This window comes from Sapajus apella, unplaced genomic scaffold (genome assembly GCF_009761245.1).
Source record: "Sapajus apella isolate SASKATOON/1434 unplaced genomic scaffold, GSC_monkey_1.0 scaffold10, whole genome shotgun sequence".
Taxonomy (NCBI): domain Eukaryota; kingdom Metazoa; phylum Chordata; class Mammalia; order Primates; family Cebidae; genus Sapajus; species Sapajus apella.
Window position 1 is genome coordinate 7,340,776 of NW_022436950.1, and position 24,624 is coordinate 7,365,399.

The window sequence follows — 24,624 nt, forward strand, 5'->3', positions numbered from 1 at the left end:
GTAACAAAGTAGGCAGACTGAGGTCAGAAAAAGATATATCATGCAAATATTAACTTGATACTGTTTATTAACTGATATTTTTAATATTAGCTGATAGTTTATTCAGTTAATTTAAACTTAACTGATAATTTTCTTTGCTCTGAAGTCATGTTTATCAAACACAAGTAGAGCTATATACAGCTTAATATTTGTGTTTGATAAACTTGACTTCAGAGCAAAGAAAATCATCAAAGAGATGTAATAATAAAGGGTCGATACACCTAGAAGATACAGCAATCGTAATATTTAAGTGCCAAACAACAAAGCTCCAAAATACACAAAGCAGGATCTGATAGAACAACAACAAAAAAGAAACAGACAAATCTGCAGGTCGAAGATGTGACCACCCCCCTCAATAACTGATAGAACAACTAGCAGAAAATCTGTAAGATTACATAAGAATTCAACAACACCATCAACCAATAGACATGCACTAACATTTACAGAACATTCCAGATATAGAAAAATACAAATTCTTTTCAACTACCCACAGAACATACAGCAGTAATAAACCATATTTTGGGCAATAAAACAAACATCAAAAGATTTTTTAAAACTGCTATCATATTCAGTGTATACTGCTCAGGTAACAGGTGCTCCAAAATCTCACAAATCACCACTAAATAACTTATTCATGTAACCAAATTATCACCTGTTCTCCAAAAACCTATGGAAATTAAAAAAAAAAAAAAATCACATATGTTCTCTGACCACCAAGAATCAAGCTAGAAATCAATAAAAGAAAAATAACAGGAAATCTTCCAAACACTTAGAAACCCAAAAATATACTTCAAAATAAAAAGAGGAAGTCTCAAGGGAAATTAAAGTACATAGAACTGAATGAAAATAAAAATACGGGCCAGGCACAGCAGTTCACACTTCTAATCCCAGCACTTTAGGAGGCTGAGGTGGATCACCTGAGGTCAGGAGTTTGAGACCAGCTTGTCCAGCATGGTGTAACCTCATCTTTGTCAAAGGCATAAAAATTAGCTGAGCATGGTGGCACAGGCCTGTGGTCCCAGCTACTTGGGAGGCTAAGACAGGAGAATTGCTTGAACCTGGAAGGCAGTGGTTGCAGTGAGCCGAGATTGTGCCATTGCACTCCAGCCTGGGCAACAGAGTGAGACTCCGTCCCAAAAAGAAAGAAAATGAAAATACACATATCTAATTTTGTAAGATACAACTAGAGAAGTGCTGAGAGATAAATTTATGGTATTAAATGCCTCCATTAGAAAAGAAAAAGTTCCAAATCGATAATCTAAGCTCCCACTTCATAAATCTAGAAAAGGAACAAATTAAGGCCGGGTGTGGTAGCTCATGCCTGTAATCTCAGCACTGTGGGAGGCCAAGGTGGATCACCTGAGCTCAAGACCAGTCTGTGCAAGGTGAAGAAACCTCGTCTCTACTAAAAATACAAAAATTAGCTGGGTGTGGTAGCACGTGCCCATAATCCCAGCTACTTGGGAGGCGGAAGCACAAGAACCACTTGAACCTGGAAAGCAAAGGTTGCAGTGAGCCTGTACTCCAGCCTGGGTGACAGAGTAAGACGATGTCTAAAACAAAACAAAACCAAACAATAAAAACAAAGAACAAAATAAACCCAAGTGATCAGAAGGAAAGAATGAATAGAAATCAATAAAACTGAAAATAAGAACAACAGCTCTTTATTTCTGGGCAACAGAGAAAACGCACTGAAATAAAGAGCTGGTTTTTTAAAAATTTCAGTATAACTGAGAAACCTCTAGCAAGACTGACAAGAGAAAAAGAGAAATACACGCATTTCCAACATCAGAAATGAAATAACAATACAGAACCTATAGACATTAAAAGGATAATAAAATACTGCAGCAACTCTACATACATAAATTTGATATCTTAGACAAAACAGACCAATTCATTTAAAAACACAAACTATCACAACTCACATAAAATAGATCATTTAAATAACATTATAACTATTAAGGAAACAGAAAATATAATTTTTAAATTTCCAAAAAAGAAGGCTCAGGTGGGTTCAATGGAGAACATCACCAAACATTTAAAGAAGAATTAACACCAATTTCAAAAAACGTCTTTCAGAAAATAAAAGGGGAAGGCATACTTCCCCATTCATTTTATGAAGCTAATATTACCCGGATACTAAAACTACACAAAAAAAGTACAAAAAGGAAAATTATAAAACAACATCCCTCATCAATTTAGATACAAAAATCTTTACCAAAGTATTGGCAAATATAATTCAGCAATATCTACAAAAGATTTTGTATCATGACCAAGTTGTTAATATTTCAAGGATACAAAGCTAATTCAATATTCGAACAGCAGTGAAATGGCTGAATGTTTCAATCAATGAAACACCATATGAAATGGCTAAAGAAAAATCACATGATCATATCAACAGATGCAGATAAAGCATCTGACAAAATCCAACATCTAGTCACAATAAAAACTCTCAGAAAACAGGAATGAATGGGTACTTCCTCAACTTGATAAAGAACATCTATAAAAACCTTACAGTTAACATTACATTTAATTATTATAGACTAAATGTATTCCCTTTAAGAGAAGAACACAGGAAAACAAAGGAAGGATGTCTGCTCTCATCACTCTCACTCAATATAGTGATGAAATGCACAATAAGGCAGCAAGAACAAATAAAATGCATACAGATTTAAAATGAAGATATAAAGCTACCCCTATTTATGGATGAATATGACTGTCTATGTAAAATCTCGAGGAAACTACCAAAAGAACAGAAAACAAAAGGAACTCCTTAAGCTAATAAATGAGCTCAAACATTTACTATCACTGAAAAAAAACAATGGAGATGCTCAGGTGTAAATCTACATGTACAGAATGCTGAAAACAAAGCAACACTGATGAAAGAAATCAAAGATCTAAAGACAGAGACACGGTTCTTTACACATGTACAGTAGTGGTAAAAAAATTAAAAATAAAAATAAAGACAGAGACAGACATACCAAGTTCATGAACTAACAAACTAACATGGTAAAGACATCAATTATCCTCAAATTGATACAGAGGTTTAACATAATTCCTATCAGAATCTCAAAAAGATTTTTAGTAAATATAGACAAGATTGTCCTAAAAAATTTTGTGGAAAGGCAAAGGAACTACAAAGCTAAAAAAAAATTGTAATTAAACTGGGAAGAATCAGTCTACCCAACTGCAAGACTTATTATATAGCTACAGTAATCAAGGCTGTACAGTACTGATGAGGGAAGAGACAGTGATCTATGGGACAGAATTAAGAAGCAGAAATAGAAACAGACGCACAAAGAAATAGACCCATACAAACATGCTTAACTAAATTTTGACAAAGGTGAAAGAAAACAAGAGAGAAAAGACATTCTTGGTCTTGAAGCAGATGGACATCTACTTAGAAAACAACAACAAAAAACAACTGGCTTATATAAAAATTAATTTAAAATGGACCATGAACTTAAATGTAAAATATAAAACTTTAAAATTTTTCCAAAAAAACCTGTTGGAATCTAAAGCTAGGCAGTGTTCTTAAAACTTAACACAAAAAAGAACAACCTATAAAAGAAAAAACATTTATCTATTGGATTCATCAAAATTTACAACTTTTTGCTCTGTGAAAAACTCTAATAAAAGAATGAAATGAGAAGATAAAGGCAGACAAAAAATATTTGCAGACCACTTATTCATCAAAGGACTAGTATCTAGAATCAGTAATCAAAAATCTCTGGACAAAGAAAAGCCCTGCCCTGGAGCTTCTCTGGTGAAAATGTACCAAACATTTAAGGAAAAACTAATCATAACCCTTCTCAAACTCTTCCCAAAACCTGAAAAGGAAGAAAGACTGCCTATAATTCCTAACTAATTCTATGAAGCCAAAATTACCCTGATATCAAAGTCAGACAAAGGCTCTAAAGAAAAATATAGACCAATATCCTTTATGAACACTGATGCAAAAATCTTTAACAAAATACTAGCAAAGCAAATTCAGAAATATATTAAAAAGATTATTACCATAATCCCAGTGAGACTTATTTATTGCTAGAATGCAAGGATGGTTCAAGACATCAATATATGAAAATTGATCCATGTAATATACCATATTAACAAAGTAAGGGGAAAAAAAAGATGGTCATCTTAACTCATAAGGGTCAACAAACTAAATATAATAAAATCCCACGGTGAACGTCATATTCAATAGTGAAAGACTGAAAGCTTTTCCTCTAACATCAGAAGCAAGGGAAGGATGCCCACTTTCACCACTTCTCTATTCAAGATAGTCCTAAAAGTTCTAGCCAGAGCAACTGGGCAAGGAAAAAAAACAAAACAAAACAAAATAGCATTAGGAACAAGTCTGTTCACAGATGATATAATCTTTTATGTAGAAAATTCTATATTCGATTTTTCTAAAAATGGGTTAGAAGTAAAAAATAAATTCAGCAAAGTGGCAGGACACAAAGTCAACATACAAAAATCAGTTCTATTTCTATACACTGACAATGAACAATCTGAAAAGTAGAAAAAATTCCACTTACAATAACATCAAAAAGAATAACTTTAAGGATGTGAAAGTCTTGTACAAGTAAAGCTACAAAACATTGCTAAAAGAAATTAAAGACCAAAATAAATGGAAACACAACTATGTTCTTGGTTTGGAAAACTTAATATTGTTACAAGGTCAGTACTACCCAAAGTAATCTACAGATTAAATGTAATCCCTATTAAAATCCCAATGATGCTTGTTGCAGAAACAGAAAAATCCATTCTAAAATACATATGAAGTCTCAAAAGACCTCAAATAGCCAAAACAATGTTTCTTTCTCAAAAAAGAACAAGAGATCTATCATGCAACAATGGCTATAGCTAATACAATGTATTGTATTCTTAAAAAACACTGCCAAGTAGATTTTTGTTATCACTACAAAAATATGATTAGTATACACGTTAATTAACTTGACTTAGCCATGCATAATATGTATGCATATTTAAAAACATGTCATACACAGCAAATATATAATGTACATGTCTTTTTTTTTTTTTAAGATAGGGTCTCTGTTACTCAAACTTAGTGCTGTGGTGCAATCACAGCTCACTGCAGCCTCAATTTCCTAGGCTTTAGCAATTCTCTTGCCTCAGCTTCTCAAGTAGCTAGGACTACAAGTGTGCATAACAATGCCTGATTAATTTTTTGATTATTTGTAAAGACAGGATCTCACCATGTTGCCCAAGCTGGTCTCAAACTTCTGGACTCAAATGATCCTCTAGCCTCAGCCTCCCAAAGTGCTGAGATTACAGGAGTGAGCCACCACACCCAGCCCCTTATATGACAATTTAAAAATGTAATTAAAAAATTTTTTTGGCCAGGCACAGTGACTCACACCTGTAATCCCCCTTTGGGAGGCCGAAGTGGCAGACGAAAGGCAGGGAGTACCACTTATAGCCAAAAATTCAAAATCAGCCTGGTCAACATAGCAAGAATTCTGTCTCTGTTTTTCTTTTTAAATATGGGGTGGGATCTCTTGACTGGGCGCAATGGCTCATGCCTGTAATCCCAGCTACTTGGGTGGCTGAGGCAAGAGAATCATTTGAAAGCAGAAGGGGGAGGTTGCAGTGAGCCAAGACTGCTTTACTGCACTCCAGCCTGGGTGACAGAGTAACTCTCTCTTTCAAAAAGAAAGCAAGAGACGGGGTCTCACTATGTTGCCCGGGCTGATCTCAAACTCCTAGATTCAAGCAGTCCTCCAGCCTCAGACTCCGAAAGTAATGGGATTCCAGCCACGAGCCAGCACATGCAGCTAAGACTATCTCTAACAAAGAAAAATAATTAGCTTGGGGAGGTGTGTGCCTGTACTAAGGACGCTGAGGTGGGGATCACTTGAGCCCAGGAATTCAAGGCTACAGTGAGCCATTATCATACCACTGCACCCTAGCCTGGGCAGCAGAGCAAGACACTGTCAAAAAAAAAAAGAAAGAAAGAAAGAAAGTAAGAAAATTTAAGAAAAACAAAGCTGGAGGACTCACATTTCCTGATTTCAAAATTTACTACAAAGATACAGTAATCAAAACAGTGTAATGCCAATATAAAGAAAGACACATAGACCAATAAAACAGAACAGGGCCCAAAAATGATCCTGAGTATATGGTCAAATATCTTGAAAAGGATGCCAAGATTATTCAATGAGAAAAGGACAGTCTTTTTAACAAATGGTACTTGGAAAATTGGACATCCACATACAAAGAATAAAACTGGATTCTTACCTAACATACATAGTCAAAAGCTCAAAATGAATCAAAGATCTAACTGCAAGACCTAAAATGGTAGAACTCCCAGAAGAAAACACAGGACAAATGCTTTATACAACACTGGATATGATAATGATCTCCAGGACATGACACCAAAGGCACATGCAACAAAGCAAAAATAGACAAATTGGACTTCTTTTAAAAAAGTCTTCTTAAAAATCTTAAAAAAAAAAAAAAAAAGTGCATGACAAGACATTATCAGCAGCGTAAAAAGGCAACCCAAAGACTGGGAGAAAATATTTGTAAATCATGTATCTGATAAGGGATTAGCATTCAGAATATATACAGAACTAAAACTCAGCAATAAAAAAATTAACAATCCAATTTAAAAAAAAATGGGCAAAGGACTTGAATAGACATTTCACCAAATAAGTTATACAAATGGCTAATGAGCACATAAAAAGATGCTTAACATTCCTTATCATTATTGCAAACGAAAACTACAATGAGATCCCACCTCACACCCATTAGGATGGCTACTATTAAAAAAGTGTTGGTGAGAATGTCGTGAAATTAAAACCCTTCTGGACTGTTTGGGGGAATGTAAAATGGTACTGTCACTGTGGAAAATAGTACGGTAGCCCCTCAAAAAATTAAAAATATAACTACCATATGATGAAGCAATTCTGCTTCTTGGCATATAACCAAAATGATTGAAAACAGTGTCTCAAAGAAATACGTGTACCTTCATGTTCAAAGCAGTATAATTATTATTATTTTAAAGACAGGGTCTTGCTCTGTCACCCAAGTTGGAGTGCAGTAGCGCTATCACAGCTCACTGCAGCCTCCAACTCTCGGGCTCAAATGATCCTCCTGCCTCAGTCTCCTGAGTAGCTGAAACTACAGCACACACCACCACAAACCCAGTTAATTAAAAAATATTTTTTTACAGAGACAAGATCTCTCCATGTTTCCCATGCTGCTCTCAAACTCCTGGGCTCAAGCAATGCTCCCATCTCAGTCTCCCAAAGGGTCAGAATTACAGGCATGAACCACCGCACCTGGCCCATAGCAACGTTATTCACAATAACTAAAACATGAAAACAATTCAAGAGTCCATCAATAGATAAAATAGATAAGCAAAATGTGTTACACCCCTACAGGGGAATACTATTCAGTCTTAAAAAGGAAGGAGATTTTGACACATGCCACAACACAAATGAACCTTGAGGGCATTATGCTAAGTGAAATAAGGCAGCTAAAAGACAAATACTGTATGATTCCACCTATTTTTTTTTTTTTTTTAAGACGGGGTTTCACCATGTTAGGCTGGTCTTGAACTCCCAACCTCAGGTGATCCGCCCGCCTTGGCCTCCAAAGTGCTTGGATTACAGGCATGAGCCACCACACCCGGCCTGTATGATTCCACTTATATGAGGTACTTGGAATAACAAAATTCATAGAAACGGATAGTATAATGGTAATCGCCAGGAACTGGAGGAAATGAGGAATTATTGTTTAATGTGTACAGTTTCAATTCGGGAAGATGAAAGAGTTATGGAGATGGATGATGGTTGCACAACATTATAAATGTATTTAATACCACTGAACTGTATATTTAAAAATGGCTAAGACGGTAAATTTTGTTATTTTAATACAATATTAAAAATGAAAAAAAAAAACAGTAAAATAAGCAAACAATCCAATTAGGACAAGAATATAAAAGACATGAAATATGAAGGAAAACTTGAATGAAGAGGACAAATAAATGGCCAGTAATAACATGCAGAGATGTTCAACATCATTAGCCATTAGGGAAATGTAATGTAAATTTAAAACCCCAATGAGATAGCACTACGCACCTGTCAGAATGGTTAAAATAGAAAAATAGCAACCACATCAAATGCTGATAAGGATGTGGAGAAACTGGATCGCTCAGACATTGCTGGTGGGCATATAAAATGGTACAGCCACTGTGGAAAACAGTTTGGCAGTTGCTTTAAAAACTAAGCATGTAACTACTATACAATTCAGCAACTGCAGTCCTGGGCATTTAGTCCTGAGGTATGAACACTTACTACATTCACTCAAAAACATGTCCATAAAGGCTTATAGCAGCTATATTCATTATGGCCCCAAAACAACCAAGATGTCCTTCAATGGGTGAATGGTTAAACAAACTTCGGTAATATTCATATCATGCACTACTACTACTCAATAATAAAAAGACACAAACCATTGATATATGCAACAACCTGGATTAATTTCCAGAGAATTATGCTGAGTTAATAGAGCTGATCCCCAAAAGTATGACTCCATTCCATTCTTGCAATGACAAAATATAGAGATGGAGACTAACTTCTCATTGCAGAGGTTAGTCATTGCTAGAGGTTAACAAAGGAGTGTGGGTAGAAAGGAAGCTCAGGTGGCTAGAGAAGAGCGATCTGAAGAATCTGTGTTGAGAAGGAAATGTTCTGAATCTTTTTTTTTGGAGACACAGTCTCACTCTGTCACTCTGGTTAAAGTACAGTGGCACAATCTTGGCTCATGACAACCTCCGCCTCCCTGGTTCAAGAGATTCTCATGCCTCAGCCTCCCGAGTAGCTAGGATTACAGGCACCCACCACCACGCACAGCTCATTTTTGTATCTGGAGTAGAAATGGGGTTTCACCATGTTGGCCAGGCTGGTCTTGAACTCCTGGCCTCAAGCATAATGCAACCCCAGGCTCCCAAAGTGCTGGGATTATAGGCGTGAGCCACCACAACCAGCCATGTTTTGAATCTTGACCATACAAATGTGAATGTCCCAGTTGTGTTACTGTACTATAGTTTTACAAGAGGTTACTACTGGGGAAAACTGTATAAAGGGTATATGGAATCTCTCTGTATTATTCTTTACAATTACATACATAGCTACGATTATCCCAAAATATAATTTGATTAGAACAATCACACATACACACAAAGCCCTGCTCTCACCTATCTTACTGGAGGGTAAACAATAAACAAACAGTAAAATGCCAGGTAGTAATAAATACTGTGAAGGAGAATAGGCAGGATAAGGGAATTGAGAATAGATGGAGAGTTAATTCATTGGAGAGAGCTCACAGGGTGGGCACACAGTAAAATGCTATCATTAAAATTACACTAATATGAAGTGACCAACCAATTTCAGGGTAACAGGACAGATTTCAAAAGCAGAAATGAAGAATCAACAAATATCCTTTATAGACAGCATTCTGTACCCATTCTAATCTAACTTATACACCACACAAATCTTCTAAGGGATTCAGCTGTAATACAGTACTATCTTTTCTCCGACATTTTTAGTAGTTCTCCACCATTTTTATCAACTCCACTTGGAGAAAAAAACAGTCAAGGTCCTCCAATACTACTGCCGCCATCACATTTTCATGGTCAGGGAAACTGAAACACAGAAAAGGTGAGTAGGCTACCTGCCTGCTTAACCAACTGAGATGCCAGAGCTAGGAGTCTTAAACATTTTGCTTATACCCCTGTCATATTTGTCATCACATTCTGCCTTGTATTCACATTTTTTTTTTTTTTTTTGAGACGGAGTCTCGCTCTGTTGCCCAGGCTGGAGTGCAGTGGTGCAATCTCAGCTCACCACAACCTCCATCTCCTAGGTTCAAGCCATTCTCCTGCCTCACCCTCCCAAGTAACTGGGACTGCAGGTGCCTGCCACCATGCCCAGCTAATTTTGCATTTTTAGTAGAGATGGAATTTCACTATGTAGGCCAGGCTGGTCTCGAATGTTGACTAGGCTGGTCTCGACCTCCTAACCTCAGGTGATCCGCCCGCCTCAACCTCCCCAAGTGCTGGGATTATAGGCATGAGCCATCATACCAGGCTGTATTCAAGTTATTTTCACATAGGCTGACTATCCCTAATACAAAAATCTGAAATCCAAAATGCTCTAAAATCTGAGCATCACACAAAGGAAACATTCAATGGAGCATTATGGAATTTGGATTTTCAGATTTGGGATGTTCAGCTGGTACATACAATGCAAATATTCCAAAATCGGGGGAAAAAATCTAAAAATATCTGCAATCAGAAATATTTCTAGTCTGTGTGTGTGCATGTACACATGAAGAAAGCCTGCTGACTTCTTTTTCTACTATAATTCAAATTAAACAAATAACTTCTTAGAGATTCTGTAGGTAATGGCATACACTTCAGCACTTAAAGGCAAAAGGAACAACTTGCCTTGAATTTCTCCCTGAGGATCTTTGTAATACCACTTCTGCATTGCTTCATGCATCAATGGAATCGACACTCCTTTAGCTCTGTGCTCTTGCAGTTTTGATACCAATCTCTCATCATCTAGTGCACTGTCTTGGAGATAAGCCACCATCTTCTCAGCTTGCTAATAACAGAAAAACAAAAATCAAGGAAACAAACGATCCTAAATTAGTACTTGTACACATAATAACAGTGCCTGCCTTTTTTTTGGACTACTTGATCTACGAAAGTCACTATGCGAAGAATATAGTAGGTAACATTTTAATTCTCACAACAATGCCATGAAATAGGTACTATCCCCATTTTACAGAGGGGAAACTAAGGCTCAGAGATGCCAAGTCTTGCTCAAGATCTCAAAATTACTAATCAAATCAACTAAGATTAAAACACAAACTGCTAGAGATCATAGCCCAGGGTTCAAATCAACACTAGTACCTTTTTTTGTTTGTTGTTTTTAATAGAGACGAGGTAAGTTTTATGTTTGTTATGTTATGTTATGTTATGTTATGTTATGTTGTTATGTTACGTTACGTTACCCAGACCGTTCTTGAACTCCTGGGTTCAAGCGATCCTCCCACCTCAGCCTCCCAACTAGCTGCGACTACAGACATGCACCACCTTGCCTGGCTAAGAGTACTTTTTAAACTAATAAGCTGTTGGTCAACTCTAAATGGTATAAACTAAACCTGTAAAAAGGATGTTAACAGAACAAAAAGCTCAATTAATACAATTACAAATAAAATCTTTTACAAGTTTTACTAAGACACTATCTCCCTTTTTCCTTTCTTCAGAATTTCCTGCCACTAGCCATCCCACCCCAAAGGGAAACGAAATTCTTTTGTAGAAAAGCAAGCTATCACTTACTTTACATATAAAAATGGTATACACAATCTTGGGGAAATTTAGAGACATGAATAAGATGTTAATGCTCTGAGAGTTTAACTATTTTCCCTGTTACACTTGAAGCAATAAATACAGAAGACACAGTGATCATCCACAGCTGCTTGTATTCTCCTTTTGTGGCATTCCATTAATGTCCAAAAAGAAAAAAGAAAAGTAAATAGCTAAGGGCAACCTAAGAGCAAAAAATAACCTGACATAATGACTACCACATAGCAGAAACTTATAAGCATGAAATGATTTGAAAGACAATTACTTGTACAAATAAACACTAAATAGCCAATTTTTCCAGTATTTAAAATCTAGTGACAAAAGTTCTTGTATTTGAATATTCACCTAAGGCCTGCACTTTTTATGGCAGTTTAAGAAGAGACAAAAAAGAATGACAGGATTTTTACCTGCTCCAAATGTTTGAGACCTTCTTCATCATCAGGTTCTGTGGAAACACTGCCCATTCCAGGAGCACCTACAACTGATGTTTCAACTGGCCGGAGGGTAGGACTAGGATTGGGAACAGGTGGTGGAAGTATGAGAAGAGGAGAGGCTGTGTCTGAAGGAATCTGCGACAGGGGTTGCTGCACATCAGCAACCATTTCTAGGGGGGAAAATCAGACGAAAATCCTTTGAAATATAGAGACTTGTATGAAGGTTAACTACATTATCAAGTTGCACAGCCTGCTAAATGGGCCCAATGGAAATGTGAACCCTGTCATGAACAGTGAAGCTACTTCTATGGAGACAATATTCTTTCCTAGAACAACAGAATTAATGACAAAAGGTAAGAGTTAAAAGGTACCTAAAAGGTGCTTCTCCAGGGCTTACCTGTGTCACTAGAGCATCCACCCGATTATAGGCTGACCTCTTAGAAACAATCAATCTAATCCTTTTTTTGTAACATGTCTCCAATTGTAAAAGATAGTTATCAATGCACCCTAAATCTTCTCAAAGGTATGGTATATCTCATCAAAACCTTTACTGAAAATATCTACGATTATGCTCAGTAAGATTAACATAATTCAATATATTGTTGTAGGATAATGAGAAGCACTTGGAGTCTACCTGTACAGTGCAGGATGTTCTTCTCAATACCAATACAAATTACAAAAGAGGTTTTGTCTTGGTTCCTATTTCTAATCTCTCAATGTGTAGGCTCTTAAGAAGGAAAAGGAGGATGGAAGTAATTAGTATAATTGCAGTTTCCTTTTTGAAATCTTGTTTGTTCAACTACAGATAGCTTCTCCAAATTCCTGCTCCTCTCACTCACTCATTCTTTGCCACACTTTTTCAAAGGACAGTCTATACATGCTGTATCCACTTTACCCACGCCTGCTGTAAGGTGACTTCTGCTCTCACGTCTCCATTAAAGCTCCTCTCTCAAACATAAGCAGTGACATAAAGTTGCCGAAGAAAATGACTTTTCCTAGTCCTCCTCATCCAATCTCTTAGTAGCATCTAACATTATCAACTCAATTGTAAGCTAAAACATTCCCCTTCCTTAGTTTCCCTGCACTCTACTCTCCTATCTCAACTTTTACCTCTGAGGATTTTTCTCTGGTTCCTCTTCCTCTATCCTTTAAAAATGGGAGTTTCTCTAAGTTCTATTCTCAGTTCACTTTTCTCTTACTCCTAATAAGTGCATATAATCTCTGCAATTTTCATTCTCTCTCTAGCCCTAAACTATTTTCATCTAGCTATAGTCCCTCATTCACAACTGCTCTCTGGCCATCTCCACTTAATTTCTTCTCATCAACACCTCAGAATCAGTGTTCAAAACTGAATTTATTCTCTCCCTTCCCCAATGTGCTCCTTAACTTCCACTCTCTTTTCATGTGAATGGCACCATAATCCTCTCAGGCACTTCAGTCATCTTTGGCTCTTCTCTCTTCTTTACCCTGATATCCAGTCAATGACCAAGTCTTGCCAATTTCTATTTTAAAATCTCATCTGTCACAACTTACCTTTACAGGTGTACTGCCTACCACATAATGACTGCTCAGGAGTCTAGGAGGTCACAGTAAAGCCGAACTGTCATCACAACAAAAGATAGTCCACAACCTGCTGTCAAATCCATGTTCTAACTATGTCTCCCAATATCCTCCTTTCACACTTCATATTTCATCAAATAAAACCAAGAGCTGATTCCTGCCCAAGCCTGGATCAGTCCCACTTCTTCACTCTAGCTTTCACTGCTCCCTAGTGCTGGAATGCCTTCTTCTAATTCATCTAGCTACACTTACTTCCAAATTCTACTTATTATTCCAAGATGTCTTCAGAGACCACCTATTTCCTGAAGCATCCCAAGAGTCTGCCAACAATGAACCCCTATCTTACTTTTTGTCCTGAAATAGTGATATATGCATGTTTTATCTCCCATACACACTATAAATCTAGAGTTTTGACCTTTAGTGCACATCTATGAAACTTTCTCAGAATATACATGTCTAGACTTGACCCAAGAATCTCCTGGAATAAGGCTTCAGCATGTACATTCAAAAGAATGTACAAGTAGTTCTGGGACATATCATAACTGAAAAACAACTACTACAAATCAAACTGTCTCAAAGATATACCAGTCTCACATTGCCTGCTATGTAGAGTACAGATTCAAATACTTGCTGAGCTCCTCAGGAAGCTAAAGGCAGGAGAATCACTTGAGTCCAGGAGTTTGGACCCAGGATAAGCAACCTAGTGAGATCCTGTTTTGTTTTTGTTGTTGTTTGTTTTGCTTTTAGAGACAGGGTCTCACTATGTTGTCCACGCTGTTCTCAAACTCCTAAGTAGCTGGGATTACAGGCACATGCCACTGCACCCAGTTAATCCCACCTCTTTAAAAAAAAATTCAGCTTTGTTCTAAGAATTTAAAAAACTGAAAAATTCTTGGTTTGAGTGCTCAAAATATTCGCCCACTGGGAAAACAAGATAATAAACATCTTTATGATATTATAATGCTATGTTAGAAATAAGGCTGCTTGTTTAAGAAATAAAGGAAGAGGACACCTACCCTAGCTTGGGGGCTTTGGGTGGAAGAGTTTCAAGAACAGAGAAAAGGGTGTGCTAAGGTATGAACCCTAGAAGCCAGGGGACATTTCAGGACCTAAAAGCCTCTGAGGCTGGTGAGTAGAAGGTGAGGGAGGTAAAGAGACTGGCATTGAAACAGCACAAAGGGAAGCAGATGCCAGATCATGCAGTGTCTCATATACCATCAAAGGGTATAAATTTTTATGGTAAAAGAATCAGTTAACCCTTCAACACCAGGCATTACAATGACATTTTAAAATATGTACAAGAAGAAATATGGAAATGAGCATTAATATTGCCTAATAAGGTATATGAGCAACTTAAAGCAATAATTTAATACTGAAAGAGATCTATTTTAAGCTTATTCTGCCACAGATTCATACATGTTCTCCTCTTGGCTTCTTTTTGACAAACAATGGCATTTTTGTTTGTCAACTGGTAATGTAAGTTGGACACATAATTAACCATCACATGAAAGGAAGGTAACTGTCTGATATGGGAATTAAACCAATGCAGAGGATCTAACATCCAGTTCACTAGTAAGGACAGGGTGGCTATGTCATAACACCTTAGGACATGAGATTCCAGGGCTCTACCCTTACAGATTCTAACTCTGTTTTGGTAAATTCTGAGATGGACACATATGTGAGAAGTACCGTTTGACTGGCTTTACTGGTAAAATTATCTGTTCCGATAATTCACCCACCTAAAGCAGTTCTAGAAGCAGAAGCCTATCATATCAGTGATCACTGGCCTCAGCACAATCCTATTTTAGCTTGTCTGTTCCCACAAATACATACCATCCCCTCTGCTGGGCACTTTGGCTGGTAGACTATTTTCCATCCGAGTCTCCTCTTCAGTTTTCTCCATTTGCTCAGTTTGGGGTTCATCTTTCCTCTCAAACTGTGATGCTTCCTGAGACTGATGGTCTGAAGGAGTACCTGGTCTAGCAGATGATGATGAGGTCTGGGGAGTTTCCTCACTAGCTTCTGGAACATGAAGTATTCTTAGATGAACTTAGGAAAGTTTTGGTTTGATGATGAAAAAAAAAAAGTAAAAGGCAAGAAGAGGGCTTACCAACTCCTACTCTATCTGTTTTCTCTCCTTCTTTCTTATTTGTCTTATCGGGTTCTTTGGTCTCTTCATTATGGCTACCCTCTGAGTCAGAGCATTCCTCCCCTTCATCCACAGGCCGGAAGTCCATCTCCTGCTCTTCTGGAATAGGCTCTTTCTGTACTTTCTGTATCAACAGAATAAAACCAAAGATGAAGAGCAGATTTGGCTTTGGTATAAGGTGAATGCTGGTCATTACATTTAAAATACATTTCTTACTTTTAGAGAGAGGAATGCTCCAGATGAATCAAATGTGCCCATTTCTTCTTCAGCATCCTCTAAGCACCATTCAGGCAAGCTATCCCTGTCATCATCTATGCTCCCACTGCCAGAGCGAACCCTTCGGTAACCCCGCTCATCATCTCTATCTCGAAAGTCAAACTCGAACCTTCGACGTCGTTCCATGTGTTCCCGCCAGCCTGCAGAACGAGGGCCATCTGAGATGAGGAGGACACAAACCTTAGAAAAGTTTTATGACAGTATTTGAAAAAGAAAATCAAAAGTAGAAAATAAAGGAGAAAACTACAACTGGTTGCAAACTCAAATGGACTGACCTAGTAAAGATAACACTATGCAATTAAATCAAGTTCAGGGTTCAGAGTATATATACCATTATGAAATGACAGCAGTACTTAAGTACTGAGTTATGCAACATACTCTAAAGCTTTAAAAGATAAATTTAAAATGGAGCACATTTAAAGGACACTTGGTATTCCAAGTATGCACTTTTTTTTTTTTTCATACGAAGTTTTACTCTTGTTGCCCAGGCTGGAGTGCAATGGCCTGATCTCGGCTCACTGCAGCCTCCGCCTCCCAGGTTCAAGTGATTCTCCTGCCACAGCCTCCCGAGTAGCTGGAATTACAGGCATGTGCAACCACACTTGGCTAATGTTTTGTATTTTTAGTAGAGACGGAGTTTCTCCATGTTGGTCAAGCTGGTCACCAACTCCCAACCTTAGGTGATCTGTCCACCTTGGCCTCCCAAAGTGCTGGGACTACAGGCGTGAGCCACCATGCCCGGCCCCAAGTTTGCACTTTTAGTAAGTCCTAGGTACTTCATTAAAATACTAATTAGCCACCAACTCTTCATCCAGACTTAATGGACTAGACAGCTTTCCATACTGAAGTTTATGCCTTCCCTTTGCCCAATCTTAAAGCATTTTCTTTCTTCCCATGAAAATATCATTCTTTATGGATAAAATCAGCTCCTTGTGTCGATTCATAATATCAGACTCATCATGCCTATTTATTAATGCCAAGTTCCCACTTGTAATTCTGATCCCCCCCCAAAAAATTCATGAAATTACAGTGCTGAAAGTTGTCACAGAGATTTTATAAAGTCCACCATCCTAATTTTATAGTTTAAGAAGAAACTAAAACTCTGCCAGCAGAAGTAACTCACACATGGAAAAGTAGAACTAAAACCCAATTCTGCACCCTCTGCTGCTTGTTCCACAACACGCTTACTCCTTTCCCTTCTTTCTCATCTCTTAATTCTTCCTAGGGAATTTTTATTTCCATATAATAACCCTAGGGACATTCCTAAATCTACATTTTCCAACAGGAAAAAAGACTGCCTAAGAATAAAAGGTCCCACTTAAGGTGTTTTTCCAAAAAAAGAAAGGGAAATTCTGTCAGAACTGAGTCTAAAAGAGTCTTAAAAAGAAAAGCAGGCTTTAACCTATTAGAATTTTCCATCCTTGATTGCTTTCTCTGTGGGGGATTTAAAAAAAAAAAAAAAAAGGAAGAAAAAAAAAAAAGAAATGTGGCCAGAGCTAAATGTTTTTACTACTGAGACAAAATTTGCAAAAAACAAGTAATCTAAAAATCAAACTAGAAAACAAAGGGCAAAATGTTACAATGCCAAATACAGGCAGCATCTGCTAAGCCACTCAGGAAACAAAATCTTATGCCCACATTCCCATCCATGGATATAACAACAACAAAACACTATTTATTTCCTATGAGAACTAAGGAATTTTATACCCAGATTGCTTAAATGGAAACCTAGAGCCATTATACAAAAAGAGTCTTCATGATCAAATGAACTCCAGAGCCCTCCGTACTGCTTTCATTTCTAACAGTCTATACACATGCATCATGATAGGAATCTATCCTTCTAGGTAGCCGGCTCATGTTTCCGTTCATCTCCCAGACTGGATGCCTTCCTGTCCTTAATGGTCCCACCTCCATACACATCCAGCCAGAAGCCCTATTTTATATCCCATAATGTTGTTATCTTACCAGTAGTTCATCAAATTTTACTCACAAAACTAAATGCAGCAAGTAAGACATGTAAGATACTTATTAAGGCTGACCGCTGATTTACAGACCCTACATCTGAACTAAAGTTGGATACTATTTTCGTAAAGATAATAGCAGTTAAAATAATTTAAAGTTTTACTCAAATCTTAATAAAAGAATAACCATAATCTAACAAATGCTAAGAGTTAACGTATAAAAACTGCTATAATCAGACTATACTTCGAATATGCTGCGTTTAAAAAGTGAATGGTATTCTTTCTTTAAAATGCATTTACAGTGTTTTTTCAGATCCACGTATCTTTATATCCCCCAAGCCGTCTCTTAAAAGTATATGGATTTCAGCCACAGGTGTGATGGAAAAAATATATGCATATATGGATTAAAAGTTCTGGAAGATACACAGGTTGATGACAAAAATGACATGAAAGTCAAATATTAGGGGGAAAGAAAGATTTAGAAAAGATAAGAAGATAATATATCACCAAATTTTACATGTTGGGTGGGATGTGCTTTGTTAAACTCCCTTTAATAGAATCAACATCAGACATTTGGGCTCAAAAAACACTGTTCATCTTCCAAAACATTCACCTTGTTTGTTTTTCACCAGCTGGAATTTCTTTTCTCTCTCAGCCCAGATCCTATCCATTCTTCACTGAATGCTTGTTGGGTACATAGTCTACAAACCCTCTGCCTACAGAACAAGCTCAGCATAAAATCCCATGATGTCTTTTAGAGAAGAATAACATTTGGCCCAGGACACAGACTTATGAAAATTACCTAGATCTTGTGATGCAAACAATGCCCACTAATGATAGAAAACGCATCCCAGAGACAGCCATGAAGAGCAGGTATAAAAGCATCCTAACTCTACCCAAACATTAACTTCAGTATGTGTCTATCTACCTACCACTCCATTACAATACCCTGAATGCCTGTTATAATGTCTACCCAGATCTAAGCTAGTGGTTTTGCTAATAACTTGATTTTTAAAAGTAGAAACAGTTTACATTATAATAATTTCCTGTATTAAAGGTAAGCTGCTCTGGCAGATGGTTGATAAAATATTGTCATACACATGAAATTCATAGGGCATGCACATACTCTCTGTGTGCTTCAGTTTTGCATGACCCCACTATTCGAACTACAGTTGCATCTGATTATCATGAGGCACGGAATCAGCACTGTGGCAAGGGATGAACTTTAACACAAAGCACTAGTGTCTTCAATTACCAGCATAGCTAATGTCCAAGAAGAACAGTTTGAAGCATTCTTAAGAGACAAACAGAAGAACTAATCACTGCTATTCTCTCTCCTTTTTCTAAAGTTAGAAAGACAAAAGAATGAACTTGTGACTATGTTTCTGACCTAGGTTTAAAGCTTATTCTTCAAACAAGTTAAATCATATTTTCGAAAGAGAAAAAATGAAAGAATAAATCCTTTCTTGTCAAGAAAAACCCATTGTTGGGGAGGGAATCACATATTTCAAGTGTGTATTTTTCATACATTTCTAAGTCTTAAAGAATGCTGAAAAAAGATTCAAAGATTTGGAGTTACACAAAACTGAATGAAGCCCTCATTTCTGCAGTTGAGAGCAGGTGCTCCCTGTTACACTACACTATTTGTCCCAGAAAAAGAGAAAAGCGATTTCAATCAACTGAATAGATTCAGTAGAAAATTCTTATGTTGGAATTTTTTCCAGTAATAAAACTGTGATAGCATAAATAGTATGACTGCTCCCCTCCCCCTGCCTTTATCTTTTCTATTTAATCCCTATTTCCTTCAAACTTTCCCTTTACTGTAAAGTCCCTGTGTGCCTTTACTCAACAGAATTCTTACCAGGACTGTGAGGTCGCCACCTCTCTCCATCCCTCCTTGATCCAGCTAGTCGCCAACCTCCATCTTCATCTTCTCCATTTTGTTCCTCTCTAAAGATACGCCAATTTTCACTTTCTGAGCGTATAAATTCATGCTTTCTCCCTACTGATGTTGGTCCACCTTCCTCAAAATTTGGTCTCCCTGTAAAGAAAATAAGTAATATGGTAAGTAAACACGAGCCTCTAACAGTAAAGATTTTAAGGACAAACTTCATAGCTCAAATCAAGCTTTCCTGCAAATGTGTCCATTTTGATTTTCAGGAAAAATCACTAAAATAACTGTGAGTATATGCATATACTACTAGACACATTTCATAAAGCTGAATGTTAACAGACTGTGCAATTATTTTTTAAACAAAAATATTATATACAGGTTTTTTTTTTTGAAAAGGCATGCAATGGAAAGCCCATCTTCCTACACAAGACCCTCAGAGTCTTACTCCCCCAAGAGTAACCACCATCAAGTTTCTTATAAAGCCTTCCCAACACTGTCCATGGGTACACTTACACACGTATACATAGCTCCCTCATCTACACACACAAACGCCACCCTCAGGATGCTATAAGAATTGTTGTTTGCTGTTTCCACTAACAGTGTATCTTGCCAATCCTTCTTTACTAGCATATACTTTTAAAAGTTATATATTTTTCATTATACAACATATTTTATATAACCAACATCTACTGGTGATTCTGTCTAAACATGGTATCTGTACATTTCAGTCCCTCTTTTATTCCAAAACAGACTGTAAAGTGAAAAGCGGTAAAACCTCATTTACTCTAGCACCAATACAATACAGGCATACCATATATTGCTTTCGGACAGAATTCAAAGCTAAGCTATGTCTAACTTAAAGTCTCAAAAGTTACATTAATGTCAAAAGAGAGCCTGGTATACCAAGTAAACTAAACTGGTATTTCAAAAGGACAAGATCATCCTAAATTGTGCAAAAAAATTCTTCAGTCACCATTCCACATGTGCTAACATATGTAACTCATAACATTTATGAAATCTGACATCAAAATAGGTGGAAATCCAGAACAACACATATTGATGTCCTCAGTTTATAACAATAAAAGTTCATGTTCTTGTAATGACAAACTCAATCTTTTTAATTAATCCATACTAAAAGCAAAAAAATGATTGAACAGCATATGAAAATGAAATTCTAGTTTCTGGTCATTCTCTTATATTCCATCTTAAATATACTGAGATTCAGCATCCTGCTTGCCCAGGTGGTTGTTAGTCTGCTACTAGGTATCATTTTACTGAAACATAAAATGTCTTGAGAGAATGGGAGAACATGATCTGCTGCTTTCTTATTGTGGTAGACAGGTTCTAAGAGCTCACCAACAATCCCTGCCTGCTGATCTCTGTGGAATTCTCTACACCTAAGTATAAGACGGACTACCAGAGATGCCACGCACAATATTAAAAAAGACTGTAGTTTCCATCACTTTCTCTGAAGGTGACACTAGTTGCCATGTGGTGACACAGACCTTGTGGAGAAGCTCACATTGCAAAGAACTGAGGCTTACCACCAGAAACATGAGTGAGTCTGGAAGTGGATCCAACCCCAGTTGAGTTTTGAGAGACTGCGGCATGGGATGACACTTTGAATGCAGTCTGACAATAACCCTGGGTCAGAAATACTCAGCTAGGCTAAGCTGCTTCTAGATTCCCATCCCACAGAAACTGAGATAAGAAATGTTGGCTGTTTTCAGCCACCAAGCAAGGTTTTTGTCATTTATGACCTTGCTCTTACCTGCAGAACGTGTCTGGAATGTCAGAATTATATTCTGGCTTTCCTTGGTGTATTAGTCCATTTTGTACTGCTATAAAGGAATACCTGAGGCTGGGTAATTTATAAGAAAAAAAAAAAAGTTTATTTGGCTCCTGGTTCTGCAGGCTATACAAGCATGGCACCAAGATCTGCCTGGCTTCTGGTGAGACCTCAGGAGGCTTTTACTCATTGTGGAAGGTAAAGTAAGTGCAAATATGTCACATGGTGAGAGAGGACGCAAGAGAGATGTGGGAGATCCCAGACTCTTGAACTCATTATTACAGTGGGGAGGGGATGAGGGATCCACCCTCATGACCCAAACGCCTCCCATCAAGCCCCACCTCCAACATTAGGGATCACATCTGAACATGAGATCTGGAGGGGACAAACATCCAACTATATCATTTGGTTTACCAGAGAAGACACAATCTAAATCTCTTGTAGTTATTATGTAATATCTGATATATCAAAAACTATACTACAGCTTTTAGAAATTATTTTGTGTAAGTAGCTAGAACTTCAGGCACATGCAACCACATTTGTCTAATTTTAAAATTTAATTTCATTTAATTTTTGTGGAGATGGGGATCTTGCTATGTTACTTAGGCTGGTCTTCAACTCCTGGCCTCAAGTGATCCTTCTCCCTTGGCCTCTTAAGAGCACTTCTGTATAATTTATTCAGTTTCTTCATCACATATTTCCAACTGTTGCCCTAAATAGGCTGTTTTAAAATGTCATCATATTAGAAAATCCTTTCCATTGAATTTCAGGGAGCTATATTTTTGACCCTTGTATGTAATTGTTACTGGTACAGAAGTAAATTTCATTGGTGCTACAAGTAAAAAAACTAGATCTGACTCAGTAAACTCAAAAAAAAAATTACTTTGTGTAAATAATCAGCAACAAAATTTAAGTCCTTTTATAGAAATTTCTGAAAAAGTATTGTTAAAAATTGTTTGAACCAATATTCAGGTAGAATGGTTTGGAACCAGTATTTATGTCAATTCAGGTTACTTCACTAACCACAACACCTCCACCCCCTCTTTCACAAATGAGGAACTGAGTCTTCACTGTGTAGATAAGAATTGGAGACAAAAAAATAACAAAATTTAAAAAATAATAATAAAACAAACAAAAAATAATTGGAGCCAGAATTTAAAACCAGGTCTAATGATTCCAAATCTCATCATTATTTCTTTGGTGTTGTGTTCCTCTTTACCTTCAAATTTTCTGTCTCAAATCCTTTTTGGAACAAGAAATGCAGAACTGGCCATTCAAACTTTATAAGCTACAGGTTTTCCAGCAGTTTGAGAATCACAAGATTGTTTTAAATTTGTTTCTCTTTTGTTGGTACAGCCACATTTTTCATCAAGTCATGTTAAGTTCTGCCTCCAGGGGCCGTGTTCATTTTCATAAGAGAAGGGTGAAAAGACACCAACTTTTAAACGGACTTCACTTATCTCCCAACCTCTTTAAGAAAGCATTTTTTAAAAGTACAGTAATCACAAGTGTACAACTGACAGAGTTTTCATAAAGCAAATACATATAACTAACATCTTAGATTTTTTAAAAAAGATTATAAGCTCTCAAAAATTGTCATGAATCCTCCCAATTAGCCCTTCCCAAGATAAGCACTATCCTAATTTCTAGCCCCAAATGTTAGCTTTGCCTGCTTTTAAACTTTTTTATAAAATAGAATATTCATTTATATCTGGCTTCTTTTGCTGAACGTAATGGGAGATTCATTCTCCTTGTGCAGGGGCCATGCTAATCTTCTCTGTATCACTCCAATTTTACCTTATGTGCTGCCGAATTGAGCATGGGAGATTCATTCTCATTGTTACAGAGAATATTTTGGTCTTTTGCATTGCTGTACAGGATCTCACTGTATAAACAAACCACAATGTATTACTCTTATTCTATTGCTTAGAGACATTTAGGTTGTTTTCTGGTTTTTTGCTATCATGAATTGTGCTTCTGTGAATATTCCTGGACCTGAGTTTTGTTATGTTTGCATTTCTCTTGGGTATATACCTAGCACCAATACTGCTAGGTCGCAGTACGCTCAACTTTGTTGACTACTACTGAATAACTTCCCAAAGAAATAGTACTACTGGCCAGGCATGGTGGCACACGCCTGGAATCCTAGCACTTTGGGAAGCTGAGGAGGGAGCATCACTTACGAGTTTGAAACTAGCTTGTGAGTTTGAAACTAGCCTGGGCAACATGGTAAGACCTCATCTCTGTATTTATCTATAATTTTTAAAATGTAAAAAAGTTTTTAAAAAAGAGAAATAGTATTAATTTACATTTTTTTTGCTTGTTTGTTTTACTCAAACTTCTAGCAACCACTAACATGACTCACTCCTTTACAAACACAATTAGAGACACAGGATTAAAAACAAAGATAAGGCTTAAACATAGCACCTGATCTCCAGGTCCACAGATACACATGTAAATAAATAACATAATTCAATTTACACCATGTTTTAATGTATTTTATCTGATCCTCATAATTACCACAACCATCGTAATCTCTTAATTCTGCAAGGACAGGGATACCTGTAAAGTGGTTTCCCAAGGCCACACAGCTGAGTCATAACCAAATCAGAAACAGAACCTAGGCAGTGTTCAAGCTCCTAATTCATGGTTTATTCCTACACTAAATCATTCTTATGGTTCACTCACAAATCTGACCCATTGGAAACAGCTAGAAATTCTAGAGAAACTGAAATGGGAAGGAGATCTGGGATTTAAGTTTAACAAGCTAAACAGTGGCAGACAAATCATGCAGGGCAAATCTTGGGGAAAGTGTCAACATCTCTAAAAAGGGGAGACAGAGAAATAAATTTGTTTTAATCTTCCCACAGAAATGATTTCAAAATGTATGCTCCTGAAAAAAAAAATGTTAAGACCAACTTCTTCAATATAAAAATTTTACTCTAGAAATTATTTAGAAGGTGACTTCAAACAGTCATAAAAATATGCATTTCCAATTACTACTACTAACAAAAAATCATACTGTATCTAAGAAATCCTCTAAAATATTAAAATAAATCCCTTCTAACCAAATTGATTAGATTTACTTGTGTAGACTTGGGTGGGTGGGTGGGAGTGA

General features: G+C 36.9%; 1 protein-coding gene and 1 pseudogene across 6 annotated transcripts in view; both read right to left on the reverse strand.

Moving 5' to 3' along the window:
- GIGYF2 (GRB10 interacting GYF protein 2) overlaps nucleotides 1-24,624 on the reverse strand; it is a 163,138-nt gene that overhangs the window by 53,629 nt on the left and 84,885 nt on the right. For 4 of the 6 annotated variants that reach the window (XM_032277890.1, XM_032277893.1, XM_032277891.1 and 1 more), the window contains 6 exons: nucleotides 19,685-19,864; nucleotides 15,803-16,020; nucleotides 15,548-15,710; nucleotides 15,271-15,459; nucleotides 11,851-12,047; nucleotides 10,517-10,676 (listed from right to left, as the gene is read on the reverse strand). In XM_032277890.1, coding sequence (XP_032133781.1) covers nucleotides 10,517-10,676; nucleotides 11,851-12,047; nucleotides 15,271-15,459; nucleotides 15,548-15,710; nucleotides 15,803-16,020; nucleotides 19,685-19,864 — 1,107 coding nt within the window. The remainder of the gene's footprint in view (nucleotides 1-10,516; nucleotides 10,677-11,850; nucleotides 12,048-15,270; nucleotides 15,460-15,547; nucleotides 15,711-15,802; nucleotides 16,021-19,684; nucleotides 19,865-24,624) is intronic. The other 2 variants (XM_032277894.1, XM_032277895.1) reach the window with 1 other exon arrangement.
- On the reverse strand, nucleotides 23,255-23,327 carry LOC116552116 (annotated as a pseudogene).